Source organism: Salvia splendens, chromosome 13 (genome assembly GCF_004379255.2).
Source record: "Salvia splendens isolate huo1 chromosome 13, SspV2, whole genome shotgun sequence".
In the NCBI taxonomy this organism is placed as follows: domain Eukaryota; kingdom Viridiplantae; phylum Streptophyta; class Magnoliopsida; order Lamiales; family Lamiaceae; genus Salvia; species Salvia splendens.
The window spans coordinates 4,088,910-4,113,671 of NC_056044.1; the positions used below are offsets into that span (position 1 = coordinate 4,088,910).

Genomic DNA, 24,762 nt, shown 5'->3' on the forward strand with positions numbered 1-24,762 from the left:
TAATAAAGTTGCAAATGTGTGATGTGATATATTCGTTTCTCCTTTTTTACTTTGTTCAAGACTCAGTAGTAGTTTTACAAAGAAAAAGTAAATTAAAATTTGATAACCTAAACACAAAAGAAAAGAAGAATAAAAGCAGAGATTAATTCGAAATTTTGAAAGTTTAAATTCATCCAAATTAAATCACCATGAAAAAAAATGTTCTTTCAAATTTCAAATTACCTCTCTCCGTTAAAAGAGGATAAAAGATAGTAAGAAAAATAACGATTTCAATTTCGTATCATTTCCCTCTCAATACTTTTTTATTCAAATACAAACCCTTACGTATACATTTCCACAGTTACTCTTCTGCAATCTACACACGAAATATACGCTTGAGAGAAAATATTCTGCTCAATCTGCCTCGAGTCGGATCATTATCCCGGAATTGCAACTGCGATCAACCGGTTTCGAGTTCAGGTTTGCCGTTTTGTCATTTTGTTTTTCTGTTATTTTCTTTTTGAGACGATCAGTTGAACGAAGGAGTTACATGTATAATTTCCTAATGTGGATTGGCGTGATTGCTCTTGATGATGGCGATGACGTGGAAATTTCGTGTTTTTGGAACTTTCGGTTGTTTCAGAGGATATGGTTTTTTTCTTCCTTTTCTTTTGTGTAGAGTATTGTTTAATATGCGTCTTGAAACTTGAATTATGTGTGGCGTTACTGTTTGTGGAGAATTGATCTATCGGATTAGTTACGGTGACATGTTTCTTAGCTTTTCTAAATGTTTATTTTGTTTGAAGGGTTGATGACTATTTGATCGTTGATTATATATTTGTACAGTGTGCGTAGAGGAATTGCATGTTCTCTTCCTATAATTTTGGCACAAAATTTTCAGTTGTTGAAATCACTGATTCAATTTTCATATCTCTGATTAAGGGTTTTAGCTGTTATTTAGGACTGTGTGATGTAATCAAAGCTTCCGCCCTTATTTTTTAAATTTTATTTTGTGTAACCTATAGTTTTCTGTTTTGGGATTATTGGGACATCAGGCTTGCTGCATACGACCAGTATACCGATCAAGGTTTGGCGATGAAAACAACTTGCGGTCCTCTTTTGTTAGAGCTACAGGTGATTTCAGAAAATATTTTCTTGTATATTTCTGTAACAGATAGGGATTGTTGAAACTTTGTTACCTGACATACAAAAATATTTGTTTTGAAATGGTTACTGTGATCAGAAAATATGGGATGAAGTTGGAGAGGCTGATAATGATAGGGACATAATGCTTTTTGAACTTGAACAAGAATGTCTGGATGCATATAGAAGGAAAGTGGATCATGCAAACCTTTCAAGAGCTCAGCTGAGACAGACAGTTGCTGATGCTGAAGCCGAGCTTGCGGACATTAGCGCTGCATTGGGAGACCGACCAACTCATATAAAGAAGGTGAAAGTGCGGAGAGTAGGATAAGGAAAAAAAGAAGCCAACTTAAAGCCTTCAGTACATATAATTGAGAGGTTTTAGATATTTTATATGCTTTTATAAATAGTTACTTTGCTGTTTTAAACAGAGTTCTGGGAGCCTGAAGCAAGAGCTTGAGACAATTATGCCCCAACTGGAAGATATGAGAGAGAAAAGAAATGAGAGGAAGAGACAATTTTCAGAGGTTCTGAAACAAATTAATAGCATCTCTATGGAGCTTGCTGGTTCAACGGAAACAAGTCTTGTTGAAATATCTGTTGATGAGAGTGATTTGTCTATAAAAAAGTTGGATGATTTACGTACGCAGTTGCTTTTGTTGCAAAAAGAAAAGGTGTTGTTCTCTATCTTCACATTTTCCTAATGTTATTATCACTTATGTTTACGTTAGAGCTAATTGCTTACAACACTACAGAAAATACTATTACACCTCTTGATCTTGTTTAGAAGCATATAAATCTCTGTGTCTGGGAGCCCTCTGCTTCAATTGAGAGTTGACACCAACTCCCTTTTGTTAATGAGTTCACTTAATTTATGTGCACTGCGCAGGATGAACGCAGAGAAAAGCTGCTTCATCTATTGAGTATCGGTAATGCTCTATGCTTGGTGCTTGGGATGGACTTCAAATCGACAATTTGCAGTGTTCATACCTCTCTGGACAACACATGTGAAAGGAAAAGTATAAGTGCAGATACAATACAGGGTTTATCTACTATCATATCTAGGCTCAAGGATGTTAAGTTGCAGCGCATGCAAAGGGTATGCTTTGTTTCAAGTCAGCTTTCTTTCTAGCAATTTATCATCTCATATTGGTTGCATTTTCAGCTTCAAGATCTTGCAATGACCATGGTAGAACTCTGGACTCTGATGGATACACCAATTGAGGAGCAACAAATGTTCCAGAATGTAACACTTACTATTGCAGCTGCAGAAAATGAATTAACTAAGCCCAGCAGTCTGTCTTTAGAGATAATCAATGATGTACTCTTTCTCTCTCCCTTTCACATTGTTTAATAGTATCTCGAATCCACCATGTTTGTTTCCTATCCTAATATCCTATATCCCTGGTGCCATGTTTCTATGATTGGCAGTGGTGTACATACTAACATTTCTTGTCCATAGGCTGAGGCAGAAGTTTTGAGGCTGCAAGAAATGAAAACGAGTAAAATTAAAGAAGTACTTATGAAAAAGAGATTGATTTTGGAGGAAATATGCCTGAAATCACACATGGTTGTTGAAGGACAATCTATAAAAGATCTCTCTATAGAATCTATCGAGTCAGGTATAGCTCCTTTCTGCTAAACTCACTGCTAACGGGTTATTTTGTTTTTTCCTTTTGGTCTGTTTAATAAGAAAATTAAATAAGATGTATACACTGTAAACTGAGGTATTGCATTGAAAAGAATAGTAGGTGATAAATGGCCATTTTCATCTACCTTATTCTCTCAATTATGCAGGGGCAATTAGTGCATCCTATCTACTTGAAGAATTAGAGGCACAAATTTCAAAGGTTAAAGAGGAAGATTTCAGTAGAAAAGAGATTCTTGAAAAGGTCCAGAAATGGTTGATTGCATGCGAAGAAGAATGCTGGCTAGAAGAATACAACAGGGTTAGTCATATTGTTGTATATATTTCCTAGATTTTGTTTCAGTTCATAAATATGCTCCCTTCTAAAGATATCTCTAACGGTATTTCTAAATAGGATGACAATCGTTATAATGCCGGTCGAGGTGCACATCTTATGCTTAAGCGTGCTGAGAAGGCTCGTGTGCTTGTAAATAAAATTCCAGGTACAAATGTTCACCCTTCATCACACTAATAGATTGCAAACTGAAATACTTATATCGTTATTCGTCACTTGTATATCTTGGTATCAAAGGAATGATAGACACTCTGAAGTCAAAGTTAAAAGCTTGGGAGAGAGAAAGAAACACAGAGTTCCTGTACGATGGTGTAAGCAATCCTCTTCGTTTATGAGATCATTGTTCCTGTTAAATTCAACAGACATGATAACATGGTACATAATTTTAATTTTAATTTTATTTTTATGATCTAGGTTGGTCTAATTTCCATGATTGATCAGTACACCGAAATAAAGCTCTTGAAAGAACAAGAGCGTCAAATTCAGAAGGTATGCTTAATACATTGTTGAACATGAACCTGTGTGGGATTCTTTGGAAGTGATATACTAGTATATTAATACACTTGATGGGCCATGTGTAGGATCAGAAGAAGCTGCAGGGACAGTTAATGGCTGAGCAAGAAGCAATCTATGGTTCAAAACCGAGTCCGTCCAAGAGCGGTGCCAAGAGTTTAAGACCTTCAACTGGAGGTGCAGCTGGTAAAAGGTTTTCATTAGGTGGAGCCGCGCTCCAAACTGCACTCGATAAAGCTACTCCCTCTTCGCGCAGCCTTCACAAGAAAAACCCTGTGAAACGCCAGACTTTGAACAACAACCATCACCATACTGGCCTTGCAGCTCTCTCTTCTGGTAAAGTTCTTTCACAAACTCTTTATGAACAGACTGCACATATATATGTGCTGATTACTCTCCACTACACAGGCAAGAAAAACACGCACAATGGAGCGGTTAAACAGCATTCCAGCAATGCATCAATCTCACATCACAGTGGGTCAACCAGATTGAGGAAGGCCCTCTCCCCCCTGTCTTCAGTATGTTCCAATGTCATTCTTCAGCAGGAGGAACAGAACACGAAGAACGCGGTGCTTCAAGATGCTGAGATTGGTGGTTACAAAACTCCAGCAGCAGCAACGCCAACGAAGAGGTATTATTCTGCAAATGATGAGAACAGAACACCAAAGGCAATGCCAGTCCCAGTGCCAGCCACTCCTCCAACAGCGTCTAGTGCTATGCGAACCGCTAAAACCCCTTTCACGCCTGGAGTTCGTGCAACTGAACAAGTCGAGTACTCGTTCGAGGAGAGAAGAGCCGGCTTTGCGGTTGCAAGAACACTCTCCATGGTTGATGTGTGAAAGCCTAGTGGGTTGTTTAGGTCTGATTTAGATAAACATAGTTTGTGCAGTCTCATCTTATTCAACATAGACTATTCGTCTATTGCTTTCCACTACTATCCATGCATGTAGATTAACTTTCTTTTATATCAGTTGATGTTTTGGTTGACACTCATTTTGAGTTATTGCTTAAGCACCCCAATTCGGATTTGATATAACAATTTGCATTGCCATTTTTAATATATTCGTGTCAATACATCAAATAATTTATGAATAAGATAAAGGATTGATTAGTAAGTTAATAATTACCAATCTATAAAGCCCAACTGAATGGAGGCCCATAAACATAAACAAAGAAATGTTTATTTTATGTACGACGTCGTATGGTATAATAGATTTGATTTCTTGACAGGAAAGACAGCTTAAGAAAAGCGAGTGCGATTCATAGTTTTGATTTGGAATCCTCACCAAAATTTCACCCCTCTCTCTCTCTTTGTGCTATCGATTTTTTTTTTCTGTAGTTGATTCGAGGTCACGATGACAAAGCAGCAAGCAAATTGGTCTCCCTACGACAACAATGGAGGGTATGTGTGAACCCTAATTGGACTTTTTTGAAATAATCAACAAGGAAATGCCGATTCCGAAGGCTAACTGATGATGTGTTTGAATTTTTCGTGTTTTCTATGCAGAACCGTTGTTGCGATTGCCGGAGCTGATTACTGTGTGATTGCCGCCGACACTCGAATGTCCACTGGCTACAGTATTCTTACTCGCGATTACTCAAAAATTATTCAGCTGTATATTCTCTAGCCTTTTACTGTAGTTTAACCGTTGAGTCGCTTTTGATGTGCCCCCGTTAGTAATGTACATTTGTAAGTTGTTAAATGAACGAGCAACATATAATTGTTTCTGTTGAGAGAATCATGTGGGAGATAATGGAAACATTTTTTTTATTTGAGTGGAGGTTTTCTTCTGATTAGTTATTCTCATGGCTAATTGAACTTGAGGTGTATAGATTCATACATAGAGTGGGAAGTTCTTGATTTTGTCTGTAAATAGGACGAGTGGAGAAAGCCTTTAATACCGTGGCCAAAAAATTTGCTCTTGATTCACTTTTCCAGTCTCTGGCAATTCAGCTCTTGGAAATGAGAATTTGTACTTGCCCACATAATTGTATTGAAACTGGAGATTTGCTGTTAAAATCTGCTATCTCTCTGCAAGATTTGATTTACATGCATCATGCATATTCGATTTGGATATAATTAGTTATATGAATTGAAGTATTTGAGTCTTGGATCTTGGACATGTGCTTGATATAATACTCTTTAGCTATTAACAGTTAGATGTCTAGTTGTCTACTGCTGAACCTGCAAGCTCCATTAGAATTAGCTTTTTTTAATTTAACATGTAGGTTTCTTGTCATTGATCTTTAAACAGTCTGAAAAGATTGTGCAGGTTATGTCCCTCTTTAATATAAGTGATCCTTTGGGAAAATTTTGCTATGGTGCAGATGCTACCTTCCTATCATTATCATTTATTTGTTTACTTGTGTTTCTTTATGGAAGTTTGAATTATTGTTCTTATTCCGTTCCTACCTCTTAGTAATAGTGCCTATGGCTGTACTGATTTTGATTTCTTGCTAAATTTACTATTCTATATTTTGTCGTATATGTTATGTGTAATTGATTCTTTGTTTCATTTTACCATGTAGAGCGGACAAATCTGTGTTGGCGTCCTCAGGTTTCCAGGCTGATGTAAGAGCTCTACAAAAGGTCTTAGCTGCTAGACACTTGGTGAGTTTTTGAAACATGTAATATAGAAGCTAATACTGAATTTTTTTGAATATTCATATATTCCTTCTTGTTGATATCTTTGTATGAGCTACTTGAGCTTAGTATATGCCTGTAAGGTACCAGCATTTTATGTTAATAAATGAGGCTGAGATTAGGTTAGGGTCCCAAGTTAGACCTTGTTAGCATATTCAGCTCAATCAACTCCAGAGTCCAGAGCTTGCTGTTTTATCCAACTCCATATACTTGTATGCTTCTAAAAAATAAAAATAATAATTCGTTTAGCATATGGCCTGTTGAGTTTGTTTGAAGACCTCATGAAATAGTTGAAATGCTCTCCTGCAATTGATTGAGTTTAAATCGACAGTTTGGTGATTGTTTGAGAACATGCTTTACAGTACAATAGTACTTACATCTAATGACAATGCATGTGCTTGTTATCTAGATGTTAATTTGGCATTAACTTAGAGTTATTCAAAAATTAGATCATTTGATTGTTATTCTTGATCTATGGATTAAATCACGAAGGGCAGTTTGTTTATATTGAACAGTTGAACTATATCGTATCAACTTTTCACAAGAGCTACCTCCACGGTGGTCTCATGAAATGATGCATTAAATAAATAAAAAACACCTTGTCACCCTCAAGATAAGTGCACTGCAAATCTCATTGCTCACTTATCTTAAGTGCTGCTCAATCTTTTTGTCTCATAGTTTTTGGTTCCGCAGTTGGTTCTGTATTCTTTTTATATGACTTTGGAAATCCTGATAACATTATGCTGGCATCTAATTTCTTTATAGGAGTATTATTAATAGAAGCAATAATAATTTGAAATCAATCTTATGCACAGTTTTTTTAGAATTGGTATTTAGTGTATGTTTCATCTAGCTATAACAGATGAAAAAGTTTTTCATTTCTTTTTTTCTTTTGGTATAGACTTATCAACACCAGCATAACAAGCAAATGAGCTGCCCTGCAATGGCTCACTTGCTGTCTAATACCCTGTACTTCAAACGTTTCTTCCCATACTATGCTTTCAATGTCTTGGGTGGCCTTGACAGTGAGGGTAAGTGTAAAGATGATTTCAGTTGAATATTATTCAAAATCTTTTCTTCTAGTTTGTTGATCTTCTCCTGCCTTCTGAAATTTATTAAAGGAAAGGGATGTGTCTTCACATATGATGCTGTTGGATCTTACGAACGGGTGGGATACAGTGCCCAAGGTTCTGGTGCAACTCTCATCACACCCTTCTTGGACAACCAACTGAAATCTCCAAGTCCTCTTTTGTTGCCTGCAAAGGTTAGCTTTTGAATTTCCTTAGTTTGTGACTCATCTGTGCCTCCTCCACTTTGCATATATGAATGAACGATGATAACTGCAGGATGCTGTGACTCCACTTTCAGAGATAGAAGCCATCGACTTGGTCAAAACCTGTTTTGCATCAGCATCTGAAAGAGATATTTACACAGTAAGTTTGAGTTCTCGAGCATTTCAGTTAGTAAAGACCAAGTGTAATGGTTTTTCTTAGGTTATTGCAAGTTCTTTAGGGGCTATTCTCTACAAATGTTGAGTTTTGTTCATGACCTATGCCATAATACTAAGATAAACTATCTCAACCTGGCTTGCTGTCATATGTGGAGATGGCCCATATTTGCCATAAACTTTCGTTAGAAACTAGGGTTCTAATCATTCTTCTTTATGATTAAGGGTCGACTGCCTTAGGTAATTGATTACCCAATGGTTGCCATTCTTATTTACTCGATCTTTTGGTGATTACAGGGAGACAAGGTGGAGATGCTCGTATTGAATGCTAGTGGTATCCGTCGTGAGTTCATGGAGCTCAGGAAAGATTAGATACATTCCCTGTTTCTTATGCTCCTGCTTTCCCAGAAACCAGAGATCAATAGTGTCAGAGGATATGCACATTTGGTTTATTCAGCACATAATTTTCCTCATTTCACACTGCCATTCACATTGAATCTCTGCTTGTATTTGGATCTTAGTTTGTGGCAAATGTATGGATTATTAACGACCAGTTTATGGTTATTTCTTCATATTTAATTATCAACTTTTTATATGTCAAGAATCCTTAAGTCAATATTGATGAATCCATTACACTACAGTGACAAAATATTGGGAGTACTGTTAAAATTAGCAACAAATAAACTGAAGTAACTGAACATTCTAGAGGTGATAAATCAAAATGTGTTTTCTGATGACCATCCTTTCTTCTCCAATGCTACACGCAGTGCCTGTACAAATTTGTGAACCATCATTTGAGAGATATCAGTTGAAATTTAAGATACAAATGACAGAATTCTGAGCTGAGAAATTAGAACCTTGATCCTCTTTCTGTTGATGTCAAAGTCGAAATTTCCTATCCGTGATGCAGATCGATACTGCACGATGGATTTCTTGCCGGGCGGAAACCAGAACTCAACATCGTCAACAAACTGCAAACGAAATGATAAGTTTATACTCCCTCCCTCCGTCCATCCGACATTAAATATCTCATTTTAGTTTTAGCATTTGTCAAAATCAAGAAAAACAGTTGGGAGGCTTACACCGAGGAGTGGGCTTTCATATTCCACACGGATGTAGTCACCCTTTTTCTCTGCTATCTTGGGACTATAATTGTCAGGTTTTGTTGATTCTATCTATAATTATAAACAGAGCATACATAAGAAGGGAGGAATCCATAATCATTTCAAATACAACAAAAAACTAAATCAAAATTTACCACTTGAATCAGCTCTTCCATAGCTTCTTCTCTGCTCACTGGCTTTTTACTCCCTCTCCCCTCCTTAGGATTATATGTCCTGAATCAAACACACAAACTCTTTTATTACTACTAACTACAATTCTGTTTTTACATATAAGAGAGAGAGAGAGAGAGAGAGAGAGAGAGAGAGAGAGACCAAGGAGGAGCATAGTGGGCTAGATCACTGATATTCTCAGAAGTAGATACACAGTTTTTAGTAGCAGGGCACAAAGCTAATCCAGCTGGATTTTTCTGCACACCCAAATAATTTGGCTTTGGTCCACTGCCAATGCCAATTAGATTTGTTTCAAAGGAAAGGGGATAAGGTAGATGAGGTGCGTATTGATTCTTGAAATAATTACCTAAAGTGGAAAATGGCTCCAAGAATAGCAACTGCATTGCTCCTCAAGATTAGCTCCCTGCGATTATATTCAAGAATTGAAGATGGTGAAGCTCTATTTTTTAATATAAATGTTTGTATTGTATACCTTCGACCTCCCTTGTGGGTAGTTGCTTCATCGGAGGGCTCCTCCTTCTGTTGAGACACAATGCAAATTTTGATTGGTCGTAGGTTGTTGTCTCTTCTGAATTTTTTGTGGCTCCATAAGTGAGTTTTGGGGGTTGACATGGAAGCCATTTCTCTCTCCTTTTCTCTCTGCGGAATGATGTGTTTTGTAGTGGATTTGTTGGAGAAATTATATTTATACATAAACCTTTTCAACACCAGTACCTTATTCATAGTGGCCGGTGGCCGGTGGAGAAATTATATTTATAGATATATTGTCACAGACTCTTTAAGTTTTTGAGAAAAAAAAAAAGAATAACCGAACATGAGCTTAAAATAAAATTATCACATCAATGATTATTATACATTAGTAAACCATATGGATGATTTTGGGGCTTTAAAGTGCAAATCTCATCTAGCAAAATATTTTTGAGAATAAAAAGCCATAGAGAATACAAGTTTTGACGGTAACTATTTAAAAAACCAAGAGTTGAACAAAAGAAAGAAGTATGGCACAGCATCAGGTTGTTTCTCCGGCAAAGAAGCCTCGAACTCTGGCAGCGCAATGCACGACTTATATATTGCATCCAACGTTGGGAGTTCCGACTGCAAAAACAACCATGAATATGATCATATGAAACTCCAACAACGCACATCAAATCTCGATGACTTGATTACCATATCGATGTTAAATCTCTTTGCAGTAACTCCAACTTCCGCCTGCGGTTTTGCCACAATCACATTCATCGTAAACAAACTATCCGCACATTCTTTGCAGCTGCAAAGTAACGGGAAGACAATTTTACCATGTAGGCCGTGTCTCCTGTAGAATACGTGCCAGCACAGTCTTTCAGCAGCTTCTCAAGGGCTAGATAAAACCGGTCAGAATAAGGTTACAATGGACATGAAATGCTCTACACGATTAGCAAAATAAATTCATCGAGCAAGAGAGAAAAGCACACGGATGTTGATGAAACTATAAAAAAGTACTAAGAATCTCACCCAAGAAGCCTTTCTCTATATGGATCTGCACCCAAGCTGCTCCCTCTTCCGGCCCAAACTTTTCCTCGACATATTTCTGCAACATTCATGAGTAACACCAAACTGTCAGACCTTGAGTTGTTTCTAATGTTATGCCTAGTTGCAGACAGTATGGCGTTGAAAACTGACCGTGACCGCCATCATGTGAAGAGGCTGTATACTGGATGACACAATACTTGCAGCCTATCACAATTCCACATTCAGAGAAACAAGACAAGCATCTAAAACATCCCAAAATGGTAGTACATAACATTTTGAATAATGTATGATATGTAACAAAAAGATTATCCAAAACGACATTGACCTGAAGATTGATTGCTCGAAGTTGAGGATCAGATGGCAACAAAGGATTTCGAGGATAATTTTGTTCCAAATGCTTTCAGGAAGAAACACATCGCGTCTTAACCATTTTACTGTTCTCGGCATCAAACAAGAGATAACGAAAACTCTAGCATTGCATTGAATAAAGTTACAAACCAGTATAATCGCGTACGAGTCTGAAACAACTACATCTCCATCAACCAAGACTGGGACATAGTGAAGGGGATTTAATTTCTCAAATTCTGCAAGCCAAAATGCAAACTGTTGTAATGACACATTTGTTCTTAGTGCCTGATTGGTAGGCATGTCAAGATAACACGAGATAGTTAGATAAAGATGGGCTTTAAGTGCCTAATGGGCCTCATCTTATCTACGAAACAGTCAAATAAGCCATATAATTCATATATCTTGGCCTTATCTAGGCTACCAAAAGATGTACAAGCCAACATCTAACACGAGTGTCTATTCTATTCTACATCCAACAAGATCGAATTTTTTTCCCATTTCCATTTCTAAGTGCTCAATTTATATACAATTGGTCCAGGAGTTGTTTAGTCCACTTACTAAAAAAGCCCCAATTTTCAGAAATTGCACTATTGTTTTCTTTCAAACATTGATCAAAACAAAATCATCAATCCTAGGCTATATCACTACTTTTCTTGAAAACCAAAAAAAGGGATTAAAAGGGCGACAAACCTGGAGTGAAGTGGTCTCCTTTATCAAGATTGACAGCCCTGTGCTCATAAGAAAGTCCTGCAAATCACATATATGTGTAAAGATCCAATTTTTATAAGAGAATTGAGGGCAGAAGATGGATGAAAGAGCAGACCTTTAAGATTCAAAGCAAATCGAACACGCCAAGAACAAGAGCTCTGCCAATAGGAGTAGAGTACTAGCTTGGGAGCTGATGATGACTGAACCTGCACCTGTTTTTTTGATGAACTTACACAACAGATTCCATCACGGAACTAAATATGAGAGAGTAGGAAAGAAAGTGACCTTGTCCTGGGATTCCATTGTAGAGTTGAGGTTTTGGCAATTTGGTAGTGCAGTTGTCAAGAATGGAGAAACAAATTTCCAGCCTATCTCAAGGTCAAGAAATTTGTAAGTTAGTTGAGTTAGGTGCGCTGACTCAACTAACTTAGTAAGAAAAATATTTTCATTAATATTCAAGGCTCAGTAAGAAAAATATTAATATTTGAATTTAGTAAAGAAACAAGAAGCCCCTATAGCTTCTTGTTCATATTAATATTTTCAAGATTCAACAACAGTACCATATTCATATTCATAGTGGCCGGTGGCCGGTGCGCTTCTTTAACTTTTTTCCCACAACTCTCTTACTACTCGTGCAATTCTCTCCCTGCGTTGCCCCTGCGGGAAATACACAACTCTCTTGCTACTATTTCTTAGTAACTTGGAGATGAGTCGAGTCGAAATATATTGTCATGGACAAGGTTTTGAGAAAAAAAAATAACTGAACAAGAGATTAAAATTAGCATGGTCTCTAATTATGAGCAATGGTGGAAACCGAACGGATCCATCAATAATTATTTTAGATTAGTTAACCATATGGACGATGTTTGGCTTTGAAGTGAAATCTCATCTAGCATAAGAAAAATAAATTGAAAAAATGAAATCTATATGTAAGTAGGGAGAGTTTATTGAGTGCACATCAAAGACTGCTAGTTTTCACACTAGTTTATTTATAAATATAAAAAAAAAAACCCAAGAATTGAACTATGGCACAGCATCAGGTTGTCTCTCCGGCAAAGAAGCCTCAAACTCCGGCAATGCAATGCAGGACTTATATATTGCATCCAAAGTTGGGAATTTTGACTGCAAAAACAACCATAAATATGATCATTAAATATATAAACACACAAATAATCAATTCATAATCTTGGTGACTTAATTACCACATCGACTTTGAATCTGTTTGCAGCAACTGCGATTTGAGGAGCCAAGAACACATCTGCCTGCGGTTTACCATAATCACATTTACCGTAAACAAAATATTCACACATTCTTTGCATTTGAGCAGTAACGTTTATTAAAAGAGCAAGAAACTCACCATATAAGCCGTGTCTCCTGTAGAATACGTGCCAGCACGGTCTTTCAGCAGCTTCTCGAGGGCTAGATCAAAATCAGTCGGATAAGGTTACAATGGTCACAAAATGCTCCATACGATTAGCAAAATAAATTCATCGAGCAAGAGAGAAAAACACACAGATGTTACTAATTTGCAAGAATTCTATTGAAGGGGGTTGATGACAGAAGAAGATATAACAAGAATGGCAACATGAAACTATAGAAAACTACTTATTAAGAATCTCACCAGAGAAGCCTTTCTCTAGATGGATCTGCACCCAAGCTTCTCGCTCTTTAGGCCCAAACTTTTCCTCGATATATTTCTGCAATATTCATGAGTAAGCACCAAACTATCAGATGTTGAGTTATTTCTAATGTTATGTCTTGTTACAGAATATGTCGTTGAAAACTGACCAAGATTGCCATCATGTGAAGAGGCTGCATACTGGATGACACAATACTTGCAGCCTGTGACCATTTCACATTCAGCGAAGAAGAAATCATATCGATGGATAGCATACATGTCAAAACTAGATGTTTATGAAACAAGGCAAACATCTACGAACCAGAAAACTTCTCAAAACGACACATAACATTTTGAACATTGTAAGATATGTAACAAAAGTATTATCCTCTAGGACTGGCACTGACCTGAAGATTGATTGCTCGAAGTTGAGGATCAGATGGCAACAAAGGATTCTGAGGATAGTTTTGTTCCAAATGCTGTCAGGAAAAAAGACATTGCATCTTAACCATTTTACCGCTCTCAGCATCAAAAAGAGATAAACTTAAACTCCAACATTGCGTTGAATAAAGATACAGACCAGTATAATCGCATACGAGTCTGAAATAACTACATCTCCATCAACCAAGACTGGGACATAGTGAAGGGGATTTAATTTCTCAAATTCTGCAAGCCGAAATGCAAATTATTGTAATAACACAAATTGCAAGAAGACCTTAGGACTACATTCAGAACACACACCATAAGTTCCTAAGATGTATAACAAGCCAACATCTGACACAAGTGTCTATTCTACATATAACAAGATCGAAATTTTTTTCCATTTCCATTTCTAAGTGCTCAACTTGTTTACAATTGAGCAGAAGTTGTTTAGTCCACTTATCAAAAAAAGCCCCAATTTTTCAACATTTTGAGAAATTGCATTATTATCTGCTTTCAAACATTGATCAAAACAAAAGCATCAATCCTAGGCTATATCACTACTTTTTCTTGAAAACCAAAAAAAGGGATTAAAAGGGCGACAAACCTGGAGTGAAGTGGTCTCCTTTATCAAGATTGACAGCCCTGTACTCATAAGAAAGTCCTGCAAATCACATATATGTGTAAAGATCCAATTTTTATAAGAGAATTGAGGGCAGAAGATGGATGAAAGAGCAGACCTTTAAGATTCAAAGCAAATCGAACGCGCCAAGAAAAAGAGCTCTGCCAATAGGAGTAGAGTACTAGCTTGGGAGCTGATGATGACTGAACCTGCACCTGTTTTATTGATTAACCAACTTCTTACACAACAGATTCCCATCACTGAACTAAATATGGAGAGAGAAGGAAAGAGAGAGACCTTGTCCTGTGATGGGGTACGTACTAAACAAGCCCAATAGCAGTGACAGCTCGGCCAGCCCAATAGCAGTGACAGCTCGGCCTTGAAACCGCCAAGGATGAAATCAAGCTGTGGTTCAAACCTGAGGAGCTGGTTGATGGGGTACGTACTAAACAAGCCCAATAGCAGTGACAGCTCGGCCAGCCCAAAGCCCAAGAGTTCAGTTCGGCATTACCAAAGAGTTCGGCCTCAGCCTACAGCTCGGTAAAAGCCAACCAATCAAGCTCTGCTCTCAGGTCGGCATCAAGCTCTACTCTCAGATCGGCAACCAAAGCAGTTCGGTCTCGGTATTCGGCCGAACAAGGAGTTAGTGGACCCATACAGGATGTCCAACACACCCACTACCACGTGATGTCAGTTCAGGCCACGATCGTAGGCCATGACCTACGCTTCACCCACGATCTTAGGCCATAACCTACACGACATCCACGACTTAGGGTGGTGATGCAAGCCATGATCTGAGTTCATTATATAAATAGAACTTAGATCTGATAGAAGGGGTTAGAAGCTCTCTAGAGATAAAACACCATATAGCAAATAGCAAGTTTGTATTTGTAAGCTGTAGAAAACAGATCAAGCAATACAATCTTGCCCTCCCTTTTTCCCGTGGACGTAGATTTACTTCAGTAAATCGAACCACGTAAATTCTTTGTGTCTGTTTTTTCATTCTCTACCAGCATTTGCTAACATCAAAAATTCGCGGACCCATCACTGGCGCCGTCTGTGGGAACCAGAGAACAAAATTTGTGATAAAGCGAATTTTTGATCCATTTTTTTTTCCACCCAAAAAATGCATACCAGATCGCAGAGTACCCGTATTCCTGCCCGTGAGAACCAGGAGGAAGCCAATCCATCCCATAGGTCTGGAAAACAGCCTAGGGATAAATCCACCACCAGTTCTCATGGCGAAGGAACAGGCCGCTCCAAAAATCGTCCCACTGAGTCTTCCCAGCAGCCTGATTTGAATGAGGCTGTCAAGTTGTTCTTGGCTGAGAAGCAGGATGAGTTTTTAGCCTTCCTGCAAAAGAGCCAAGAGCCGAAGACGAAAGCGGAGGATTCTCCTTCCTCATCCAGACATGAAAGTCACTACCGCAGTAGTGCCGTGTCTTCCAGGAAGAAGAATCCTCAACCCCGACATATTCCTGCTCTTCCTCGGTACCGGAATCACAGGAGAACTCAATCTCCTCCATACCGACGAGATATCGGATTCGCCGTGTACGGAGCACTGAAGACTCCGTTCTCGGACGACATCACCCGAACTCCCCTACCGCAGAACTACCGAACTCCGTCGATGACTTACGACGGGCTCGTGGACCCTCACGATTTCTTGGGGCGCTATCAGTATAACATGGCGAACCAGGGTCTCAACGAGGTCCACATGTGCAAGCTGTTTCCCGAGCTGCTCATCGGGAACGCGAGAAGGTGGTTCGATAGCCTCCCCCAGGGCAGCATCAGATCTTACCGAGATCTAATGGATGCCTTCCACCGGAGGTTCTTTCAGAAAGCGGAAGCCCGAATCACTTCGGCTCAGCTGCTTTCCATTCGTCAAGGTCGCGACGAAAAAATCAGCGACTTTATGACAAGATTCCACAAGGAATGCCTGCAAGTAGACGATCTCAACGATCTGCTTGTCATCTCGGCATTCCAAAATGGAATCCTGCCCGGAGCTCTCTACAGGAAGCTCGTTGAGTGCGGTCCGCAGACAGCTCAGGAAATGTGGGACATTGCGGACCAGTACTCCCGGGCCGATGAGGCAGACCGTCGCAAACGGTCGTTAGACAGCTCATCGTCCCGAGGAGACAGGAGGAAGCCCGATCATAGCGATCAGGGACATCCTCGCCGAACTCCTTTTGGCGATCAGGGACATCCTCGCCGAACTCCTTTTGAAAGGATTCAAAGGACTCCGGTGCAAGACAGATTGGGACCCCGTCTCAATCCCGAGAAGCCGCCCGCTCAGTTCGTACCGCTGAACAAGCCGAGAGCGGAAATTTTCGAACTACACTCCGACCTGTTCGAAAAGCCAAAGCGGATGACGAAATCTGCCGCGCGCCGACCCCAGGATAACTACTGCTCCTACCATCAAGACCACGGTCACGATACCGAGGAGTGCAGAAACTTGGCTGCAGGTATCGATGTTCTTGTGAGGGCAGGGACATTGAAAAAATACCAAAGCAAGCAGTCAAAGAAGAATAAGAAGCAGAGAGGTGCGAACTGCGCTCCTCAGGATCCGAAAAGGCAGCCGGATCCCGAAGACGATGACGAGCCGCAATATGATGGAGTAATCCTGACTATTGACGCTCTTCCTGCCGGGAAGACCAAGTCGTCCCTGAAGTCAGAGCGCAGGGGCTCCAATCGAGAGGAGCCAACGCATAAAAGGCTGAAGCAGGACGAAGTGATTACGTTCTCGGATGCTGATCCCGTCCCGGCCATCTCTCCTCACCAAGACGCCATTGTCATCCAAGCCGGAGTGGCAAACAAACTGATCCACAGGGTGTTTGTGGATACAGGAGCGTCAGTCAGCATTCTTTTTAAAGAGTGCTTCGACAAACTAGAAGTGGACCCAGCTCGGCTCAGCCCGGCTCCGCTTCCCCTGAAGAGCTTCGCCCAGGAGGACACCCGCCCTGAAGGTATTATCAGCCTTCCGATCACGGTGGGGAAAGCGCCTACTAGCTCCAGTACGATGATTGAGTTTTTCGTGGTAAAAGCTCGGTCCCCGTACAACGTCATCCTGGGAAGAGACTGGCTCAACACAGTTCGGGCCGTTTGCTCCACCTATCACCTCACCATCAAGATCCCTACTAAAGGAGGGATAGCGGTCATCCGAGGTGACCAAAAAAGAGCAAAGGAATGCCTGCAAATTGCGCTTAGAAGTGCCGAGCAGTCAGATCGGCACCACCAAGCATAGCAATCACAGCAGCCGGAGTCAGAGGCGATGACCGAAGTCATACCGGAGCCGAACTCGATGACAGTTCAGCTGTACGAAGACGATCCATCCAGAACGGTTAAGATCGGCTTCGCGGGAACGCCTCTACTTCGGGAAAAAACCATCCAGCTCCTCAAGGAGTACAAAGACGTCTTTGCATGGTCTCCGTTGGACATGACCGGAGTGCCCCCCGAGGTAATCACTCATCGTTTAAATATTGATCCTTCGGTCCGGCCGATAAAACAGAAGCAAAGACTCTTTGCGGCAGAACGAAGTCAAGTCATCCATGACGAAGTCCGTCAATTATTGAAGGCGGATGTGTTATTCGAAGTGAAGTATCCTTCGTGGGTGGCCAATCCTGTCATGATCAAGAAAAAGGAAGGAGGATGGCGGATGTGCATAGATTTCACCGATCTAAATAAGCACTGTCCCAAAGATTGCTATCCCCTTCCGAACATAGATAAAAAAGTAGAAGCTCTGATAGGCTTTGAAATTTTTTGTTTTCTTGATCTATACAAAGGATACCATCAGGTTTTAATGGATGAGATTGACGCTTCAAAAACGGCCTTCATTACTGATTTCGGCATTTTCGCTTATAAAAAGATGCCATTCGGTTTAAAGAATGCCGGAGCCACTTATCAAAGGATGGTAGACAAGCTTTTTCGGCACCGGATTGGAAAGGAAGTCGAAGTATATGTTGACGATATAGTCGTCAAGAGCAAAAGCACCTCGGAGTACGAGCACAACCTCAAGTCCACTCTCAACGTGCTCAAGAAAGCCAACCTCAAACTTAATCCCCAAAAGTGTACCTTTTTGGTAGATTCGGGAAAGTTTCTGGGTTGTTGGGTTTCAAAAGACGGACTCAAGGCAAACCCCTCAAAAGTTCAAGTCGTTCAGAACATGGCAATGCCGAAGTCCATACATGACGTGCAAAGGCTAACCGGATGTCTAGCCGCACTGAGTCGATTCCTTTCCCAAGCAGCCGAAAAGCAACTGCCGTTCTTCAAGGTGTTGAAAAAGGCACCAAAGTTCGAGTGGGGAGCCGAGCAGAAAAAGGCCTTTGACGAGCTCAAAAGTTATCTAGCCGAGCTTCCTATTCTCTCTGCTCCAGCCGAAGCCGAAGTACTATTCTTATACTTAGCGGCATCGGATCAAACCATCAGCGCGGTGCTTGTACGAGAAGAAGGCCTAAAGCAGTTTCCCATCTACTTTACAAGCCGAGCATTAAGAGGTCCAGAAACAAGGTATCAACCTCTGGAAAAAATTGCTCTGGCGTTAGTAAATGCAGCAAGGAGACTGCGGCCATACTTCTATGCTCACAAGGTATGCGTCTTAACCGATCTACCTCTTCGGCAAGTTTTGACCAAGCCAGAAGCATCGGGCAGAATCGCCAAGTGGGCTATAGAGTTGGGAGAGCACACAATTGAATATCTACCTCGGAAAGCCATCAAGGGACAAGCCTTGGCAGATTTTCTTGCAGAAGCGAAGTTCGATCAAGCAATTCCTATTATTGCCGAACAGAAGAATTCTGCCAATGCCGAACTAGCACAGCCCTTGGAATCCGAAGTAGAGCCGCCGGACTGCTGGAGCGGATTCGTAGATGGAGCTTCAAACAAGATGGGAAGTGGAGCTGGTATTTTACTTGTCGCTCCCGACGGACACGAGGTAACCTACTCACTTCGTTTCCTATTCCCCACTACTAATAATGAAGCCGAGTACGAAGCCCTCCTGGCCGGACTCCAGTTAGCGCAAAGTCTACTCGTCAAATCTCTCAAAGTCCATTGTGATTCACAAGTCATAGTAAATCACATGTTGGGTACAAGTGAAGCCCGTGACGAGAGAATGAAGAAGTATTTGGACAAAGCGCAAAGCATCAGCCGAAGTTTCTCCTATTTTCGGATAATCCGCATTCCCAGAGCGGAAAATAGCCGAGCAGATACCTTAAGTAAGTTGGCCTCAGATCCGAGCTCAAAGGCGGAAGAATTAATGCATCGAAGCATTGATGAAGCCGAGGTACATTCTGTATCCAGCTCGCCGAACTGGATGACGCCGATCTTGCAGTATCTGGATCAAGGACAATTGCCCGAGGATAAGAGAGAAGCTCGGAAGATCACGTGCCGAGCTCTTCGGTACGAACTTCATGAAGGAGTCCTCTTTAGAAAGTCTTACCTCCAGCCGTTATTGCGGTGCGTAGGACCAGAAGAGACGGACTACATCCTCAGAGAAGTTCATGAAGGATCGTGCGGTAGCCACATCGGAGCCAGAGCTTTAGCTAAAAAAGTTCTGAGATGGGGATATTATTGGCCAACCATGGTACAAGAGGCAGTGCAGCTCGTCAAGAAGTGTACGAAGTGCCAAATTCATGCAAATGTCCCAAGGATGCCGCAGACCGATCTATACACTATGCAAAGCCCTTGGCCTTTCATGCAATGGGGCATAGACATAGTGGGACCACTTCCTCAAGCTCCTCGGCAAATGAAATTCCTTATCGTTGCCGTGGACTACTTCACGAAGTGGGTGGAGGCTGAACCATTAGCTACGATAACGAGCTCAAAGGCATTGGACTTCGTCTGGAAGAACATAGTGTGCCGATTTGGCATACCCCACATCCTCATCTCGGATAATGGGACTCAGTTCACCGACAAGACGTTCAAGAATTGGTGCCAAGAGCTGAACATTCAACAGCGGTTCACTTCGGTCTCCCATCCCCAAGCAAACGGACAAACGGAAGTAACGAACCGGATTCTGGTGAAAGGGTTAAAAGCTCGGTTAGAACAAGCCAAAGGACAATGGGTAGAAAATCTCCCTCAAGTCCTATGGTCCTACCGAACTACACCCAAAACCTCCAACGGTGAAACTCCGTATAGCCTGGTGTACGGCACTGAAGCCGTAATTCCGGTGGAGATCGGCGTACCCAGTCCCCGAACCCTAAATTTCTCCTCAGAAATGAATGACGACGGACTGAGAGCAGAACTAGATCTCGCCGAAGAAAGAAGAGAATTGGCGTGCATAAAAGCAGCCAAGTATAAGGAGCAAGTAGCCCGGTATTATAACCAAAGGGTGAAAAAGCTTCAATTTCAAGTGGGAGATCTCGTCTTGAGAAACAACGAAGTAAGCCGAGCAGAAAAGCTGGGCAAACTCGAACCCACATGGGAGGGTCCATATCGGGTGTCCGAAGTCCTCGGCAAAGGGTCTTATAAATTGACTCACATGTCAGGAGAACAAGTACCCCGAACATGGCACGTCTCCAACCTCAAGAAGTTCCACTTGTAAGAGACAAAGTCCGGTCAGTCCGTCTCGTGTCTAGTTCGGTCATAGGGGTATGTGTTTTTATTTGTTTGTTTTTTACTTGTACCTTTTACTTGTCGTTTTAAAAAAAGGTTTAAAGTTTTTTTTCCTTCGTCTTTTTCATTTTTTCCTATGTGTTTTGTCTCTATGTGCTTGTCGTCTCTTACAAATGGTACCAAGGTATATCGTTCTTTAAAGACTGATCCCCTTTTTAGATCGATTATTAAAGACTATTGTGAGTCCAAGCTTCTAAGGAGGATATAAGACCACAATTCAGCTTAACAAGCAGTCCGTCTGAAACGAACTGCAATAAGCCAACGATTGTGAGTCCAAGCTTCCAAGGAGGATACAAGACCGCAATTCAGCTTAATAAGCACTTCGTCTGAAACGAACTGCAATTAGGGAAAGTCCGATCCACGCGATAAACCTCGCCGAATTAGGACGACCAAGTTCGGTCAAAGAAGTTTACCTCATAAGACCGGGGACGATCATGTCTAGTCAAAGAGGTTTACTGCATAAGACCACTTCGGTTAACTGGGAAAGTCCGATCCACGCGATAAAACTCGCCGAATTAGGACAAGGGAAAGTTCGATCCCGGCGACAAAAATCGCCAAATTAGAACACAAACCAAGTCCGGTCAAAGATGTTTATTTCATCAGACCAAAGACGAGTCCGGTCAAAGATGTTTATTTCATCAGACCAAAGACGAGTCCGGTCGAAGATGTTTATTTCATCAGACCAAAGACGAGTCCGGTCAAAGATGTTTATTTCATCAGACCAAGGACCAAGTCCGGTCAAAGAAATTTACTTCATAAGACCGAGGACAAGTACGATGAAATTTTTTCGCTAAGCTGTAAATACAGTGTTAGAAGCGAAAACAAAATTTCATTTATCAAATCTTGTTCAGCATACAACTCCGCTACCCTACAAAATGGCGTTACGCTATTACAAAGGACTATTCTACTGTCCAGGGTTGCTGAAGTTAAGCCACCTATCTGCAAAATCCTCTGGAAGCCGAGTTCGGTTGTTCCGAGCAGATGAAGAATAAGCAGGTCGACGAGATGCTATCCTCGACCCAACGCCTCTTCCCCGAGCCCGAGAAGTCCTAACACCTCGGCGATGAAGAGTCTCTGCAATAAGCATCTGCTGATCTTGCTCGCTCATAGTCACAACTCCTCGGCGAATTTCAGTCCGTCCCCGTCTTGACGATTCCGGTTGCTCCTGAGCCCGTTCTCGTCTTGACGTTTCCGGCTGTTCCGGAGTTCGTTGTTGGCTGGGAGTAGGATTTTGAACAAGGGAACCAGAGGTTTGATCTGGAGTGCGAGCATCTGTTGGCGCGATATGCCGGAGGAATCTCTCTATGGAGGGGCGCCGAGAAAGAACAATGTCGTACCGAGAAGCCCAGCGCCGCAATGATTTCACGACTTGTTGGCAAGCCGAGCTCTCCAGCGCATTGTTCCTCCGGAGTACATTATACTCCTCCCACAGTTCGTCAACTCGTTCCTGAACATCTGAGATGGTCAATCCCCCGCGCACACGGATGTAATCCTCGTACGCAGTCCTCTCAGCAATGGTCGTATTCAGCTCGGCCTCCAGATCCTTCTTATCGGACTCTAAGTCCTTATTATCGGCCTCCAGCTTCACTAAACGAGCCAGAAGCTCGTCATTCTTCGTCTGATCGGCTATAGCTCTTCTCTCAGCTTCGTCTAAAGCCGAAGAGTACAGCCGTTTCCAGTGAAGTATCTCCATCTCCTTGAGTACAAAGCAGCTATATTAGTTCGGCAGCTGTACCGAGCAGATAGTAAAATACAACAGGAGTAAAGGCGAGTACGCAAAGCTATACGAAGACAAGTGTAGAGAATTTTTCATTCACAAGGAAAATTTTTTACACTAGGGCTTCAAGGCCATTTTACAAGGAAGAAACTAGACTAAGAGAAGGGAGACGAAATCATACTCCGCCAGCTTCGTCTCCGGCTCCTCGGTCTGGTACAGCTTCTTTCTCTTGGGCTACCTCAGCCTCGGCCTCGCCTCCTGCCGGCCTCGCCTCCGCCTCCTGATCGGCTTCCTCCTCCGGATGCCCGGCCCGCTCGACTTCGGCCTCCGGCTCCAGCGGCTCGGCCTCACCCTCTCCGTTGTAAGTCGAAGCGGGTGAAACGGGTCCCACGGAGGCAAAGATAGCCTCCAGGTTCTCGTCCCGATCAGCTCGACAACTCCGGACTCGGTCTGCAGAAAGCAGGACCGAGGATGAAGCGAGCTCCTCAAGGAGCGGCAGATTCTGAAGCCGAGCAGCTATCTCTCGGCTGTACAGAGGCAGCACGACGTCGGGCCCCTGCTCGCCCTTATCGGCAATTAGCCTTACCAGACTACCGACAAAGGCCGAGAACTGGCTGCTCAAAAAGAGTCTCTCCGTGTAGGCACGGAGACCCTCTCCTTGGGCAACCACGGCGGCAGCATCCCTCCGTTTCGTCTGCTCTCGCTGGATGACGAGCTGGTTTTTGGCAAACTGAGCTTCATCCTGGGCCGAAATCCTAGCAGCCCTGGCTTTCTCAAAGTTTGCCTCAGCCTGCTCGGCCCGGTGACAAGCAGCCGCCAATTTCCTCTGCATCTCGGCATAGTCGTTGGACGCTTTGGAGAGTTCGACGGCGACGAGCTTGGAGAGCATATCATTCCTCTGAAAATGGATAAGGAAAAAAGTTAACAGAGGGCACCAAAAATACAAGACAGAAGCCAAGCCAAGGAATCAAGAAAACAATTCACCTCGGCGAAGTCCGTGGGCCATAAAAATGGCTCACAGATATGCTCCGAAGGAGGCGCCAAGACCACGTCTTTCTCTGGCGCCCTTGGGGGCTTCTGGGTCTTCCCCTTCTTGCTTGCCGAAGTCGACTCCGGCTTCTTTGGACCCGAAGAGGTCTTTTGCCTCTTCGGATTCTTCTCGGCATCAAGCGCCGAGCTGGTAGCCTTCTCTCTCTCCGGCTCCACAAGCTCGGAGGACTTTCTAATAGCCTTATTCAACATGAACACTGCCAAAAAGCAAGAAAGCAAAGTCAGATTTTCTTCGTTAAAGCAGTAGAGCATAAAGATAAAGAGAAATCCTCACCCTCGGCCTCTTCGTCCGAAGACGAGATGTCGAACACGACGTCGCCCTTGACGAGCTCAGACTCCGTGTATTGTTTCCTAACTATGGGAATCTTGTTGAGCTCGCCATCGAGCTCGTCCAACGGTTCAGGCCGAGGGTGACGGATAACGGACTCCGGCCCTCTCCAGAGAAAACTAGGAGCCGCGGTCCTATCATAGTAGAAGAAGCGATTTTGCCACTTCGGCCACTTCGTTTTACAAAAGGCCCTAAAGGGCTGTAAAGGGATCAAGTAAAACCAAGACCCCTTCCTCTTAAATTGAAAGAATTTAAGGATCGCCTTCAAAGACAAATCCCTTCCTAACCTACGGAGTTCGGCAGCGAAGGCCGACAAGTGCCTCCAAGAGTTCGGAGTCACCTGGCCTAAAGGAAGCTGAAAAAAATCTAGTAAATCTATAAAGGCAGAAGGGAGGGGGAAACGAAGCCCGCATTCTAAGCAGGCCTCGTACACGGTGACGTAACCCTCCGGCGGGGAGTCAGCCCTGTGATCACCGTCAGGTACCACCGCCTTCCCCCCAGGAAAAGAGTATTTTTCGTAAAGGGATATCACAGTATCCTTACTCAAGATACTGTGAAAATACTCTACGGTCTTCTCCCCGGATTCTTTCCGGCTAGAAGACCCCTTACCCCCTTTCCTAACGCTACCCGACTCCGAAGAAGAAGAAGAAGACATTTTTCTTACTTTTTGAAGGTGAAGGTAGTCTGAAGAAATTTTTGAAAGCGGAAGGAAATTTTTCACGCAGAAGATAGAGAGTGCAGAAGAAGCCAATAGCAAAGGTGTTCAAATGATGAAGAAAGACGGTATTTATCAGATTTGGAAAAGATTTCAAATCATCGCACCGTTTCATATCCCA

At 42.1% G+C, this 24,762-nt stretch overlaps 5 protein-coding genes across 10 annotated transcripts; 2 read left to right on the forward strand and 3 right to left on the reverse strand.

Annotated features, from left to right (window-relative positions):
• The first annotated feature begins 235 nt into the window (after positions 1-235).
• Positions 236-4,610, forward strand: LOC121759931 (65-kDa microtubule-associated protein 3-like). Of its 3 annotated transcripts, XM_042155510.1 has the most exons (14): positions 236-251; positions 341-459; positions 1,035-1,113; positions 1,223-1,429; positions 1,554-1,796; positions 2,012-2,221; positions 2,288-2,443; positions 2,585-2,744; positions 2,920-3,071; positions 3,165-3,252; positions 3,342-3,415; positions 3,519-3,593; positions 3,686-3,953; positions 4,026-4,610. In XM_042155510.1, the coding sequence occupies exons 3-14, from the start codon at positions 1,075-1,077 to the stop codon at positions 4,454-4,456; spliced, it is 2,103 nt and encodes a 700-aa protein (XP_042011444.1). In that variant the 5' UTR covers positions 236-251; positions 341-459; positions 1,035-1,074; the 3' UTR covers positions 4,457-4,610. The 3 variants fall into 3 exon arrangements, with proteins under 3 accessions (XP_042011444.1, XP_042011443.1, XP_042011446.1); XM_042155509.1 differs by lacking the exon at positions 236-251 and having other exon boundaries at positions 290-459; XM_042155512.1 differs by lacking the exon at positions 236-251 and having other exon boundaries at positions 290-459; positions 3,692-3,953.
• Positions 4,611-4,840: 230 nt separating this feature from the next.
• On the forward strand, positions 4,841-8,303 carry LOC121762230 (proteasome subunit beta type-1-like). The gene is made up of 7 exons (XM_042158048.1): positions 4,841-5,019; positions 5,125-5,232; positions 6,147-6,228; positions 7,163-7,292; positions 7,383-7,525; positions 7,608-7,694; positions 8,006-8,303. Exons 1-7 carry the CDS (start codon positions 4,973-4,975, stop codon positions 8,078-8,080), a joined length of 672 nt encoding a protein of 223 aa, XP_042013982.1. The 5' UTR covers positions 4,841-4,972; the 3' UTR covers positions 8,081-8,303.
• Positions 8,304-8,315: 12 nt separating this feature from the next.
• Positions 8,316-9,709, reverse strand: LOC121762229. The gene is made up of 7 exons (XM_042158047.1): positions 9,476-9,709; positions 9,350-9,406; positions 9,145-9,270; positions 8,967-9,045; positions 8,791-8,883; positions 8,566-8,679; positions 8,316-8,478 (listed from the first exon to the last, which is right to left on the reverse strand). The coding sequence occupies exons 1-7, from the start codon at positions 9,694-9,696 to the stop codon at positions 8,425-8,427; spliced, it is 744 nt and encodes a 247-aa protein (XP_042013981.1). The 5' UTR covers positions 9,697-9,709; the 3' UTR covers positions 8,316-8,424.
• A 114-nt stretch (positions 9,710-9,823) lies between these two features.
• Positions 9,824-12,262, reverse strand: LOC121762228 (glutathione S-transferase 2-like). Of its 4 annotated transcripts, none has more exons than XM_042158044.1 (11): positions 12,129-12,262; positions 11,854-11,994; positions 11,684-11,780; positions 11,551-11,607; positions 11,011-11,096; positions 10,838-10,909; positions 10,663-10,716; positions 10,495-10,570; positions 10,299-10,315; positions 10,171-10,212; positions 9,824-10,098 (listed from the first exon to the last, which is right to left on the reverse strand). In XM_042158044.1, exons 1-11 carry the CDS (start codon positions 12,141-12,143, stop codon positions 9,964-9,966), a joined length of 792 nt encoding a protein of 263 aa, XP_042013978.1. In that variant the 5' UTR covers positions 12,144-12,262; the 3' UTR covers positions 9,824-9,963. The 4 variants fall into 4 exon arrangements, with proteins under 4 accessions (XP_042013978.1, XP_042013977.1, XP_042013980.1 ...); XM_042158043.1 differs by having other exon boundaries at positions 10,299-10,360; XM_042158046.1 differs by having other exon boundaries at positions 10,171-10,349; positions 11,684-11,774; positions 11,854-11,936; positions 12,129-12,249.
• A 214-nt stretch (positions 12,263-12,476) lies between these two features.
• Positions 12,477-14,449, reverse strand: LOC121760359 (glutathione S-transferase 2-like; the record flags this gene model as incomplete). Its single annotated transcript, XM_042156040.1, has 9 exons — positions 12,477-12,690; positions 12,771-12,830; positions 12,926-12,987; positions 13,190-13,265; positions 13,357-13,410; positions 13,594-13,665; positions 13,767-13,852; positions 14,214-14,270; positions 14,347-14,449. Coding segments are annotated over 9 exons (669 nt in total), but the record flags the coding sequence as incomplete, so codon positions are not given.
• Between the last annotated feature and the right edge of the window lie 10,313 nt (positions 14,450-24,762).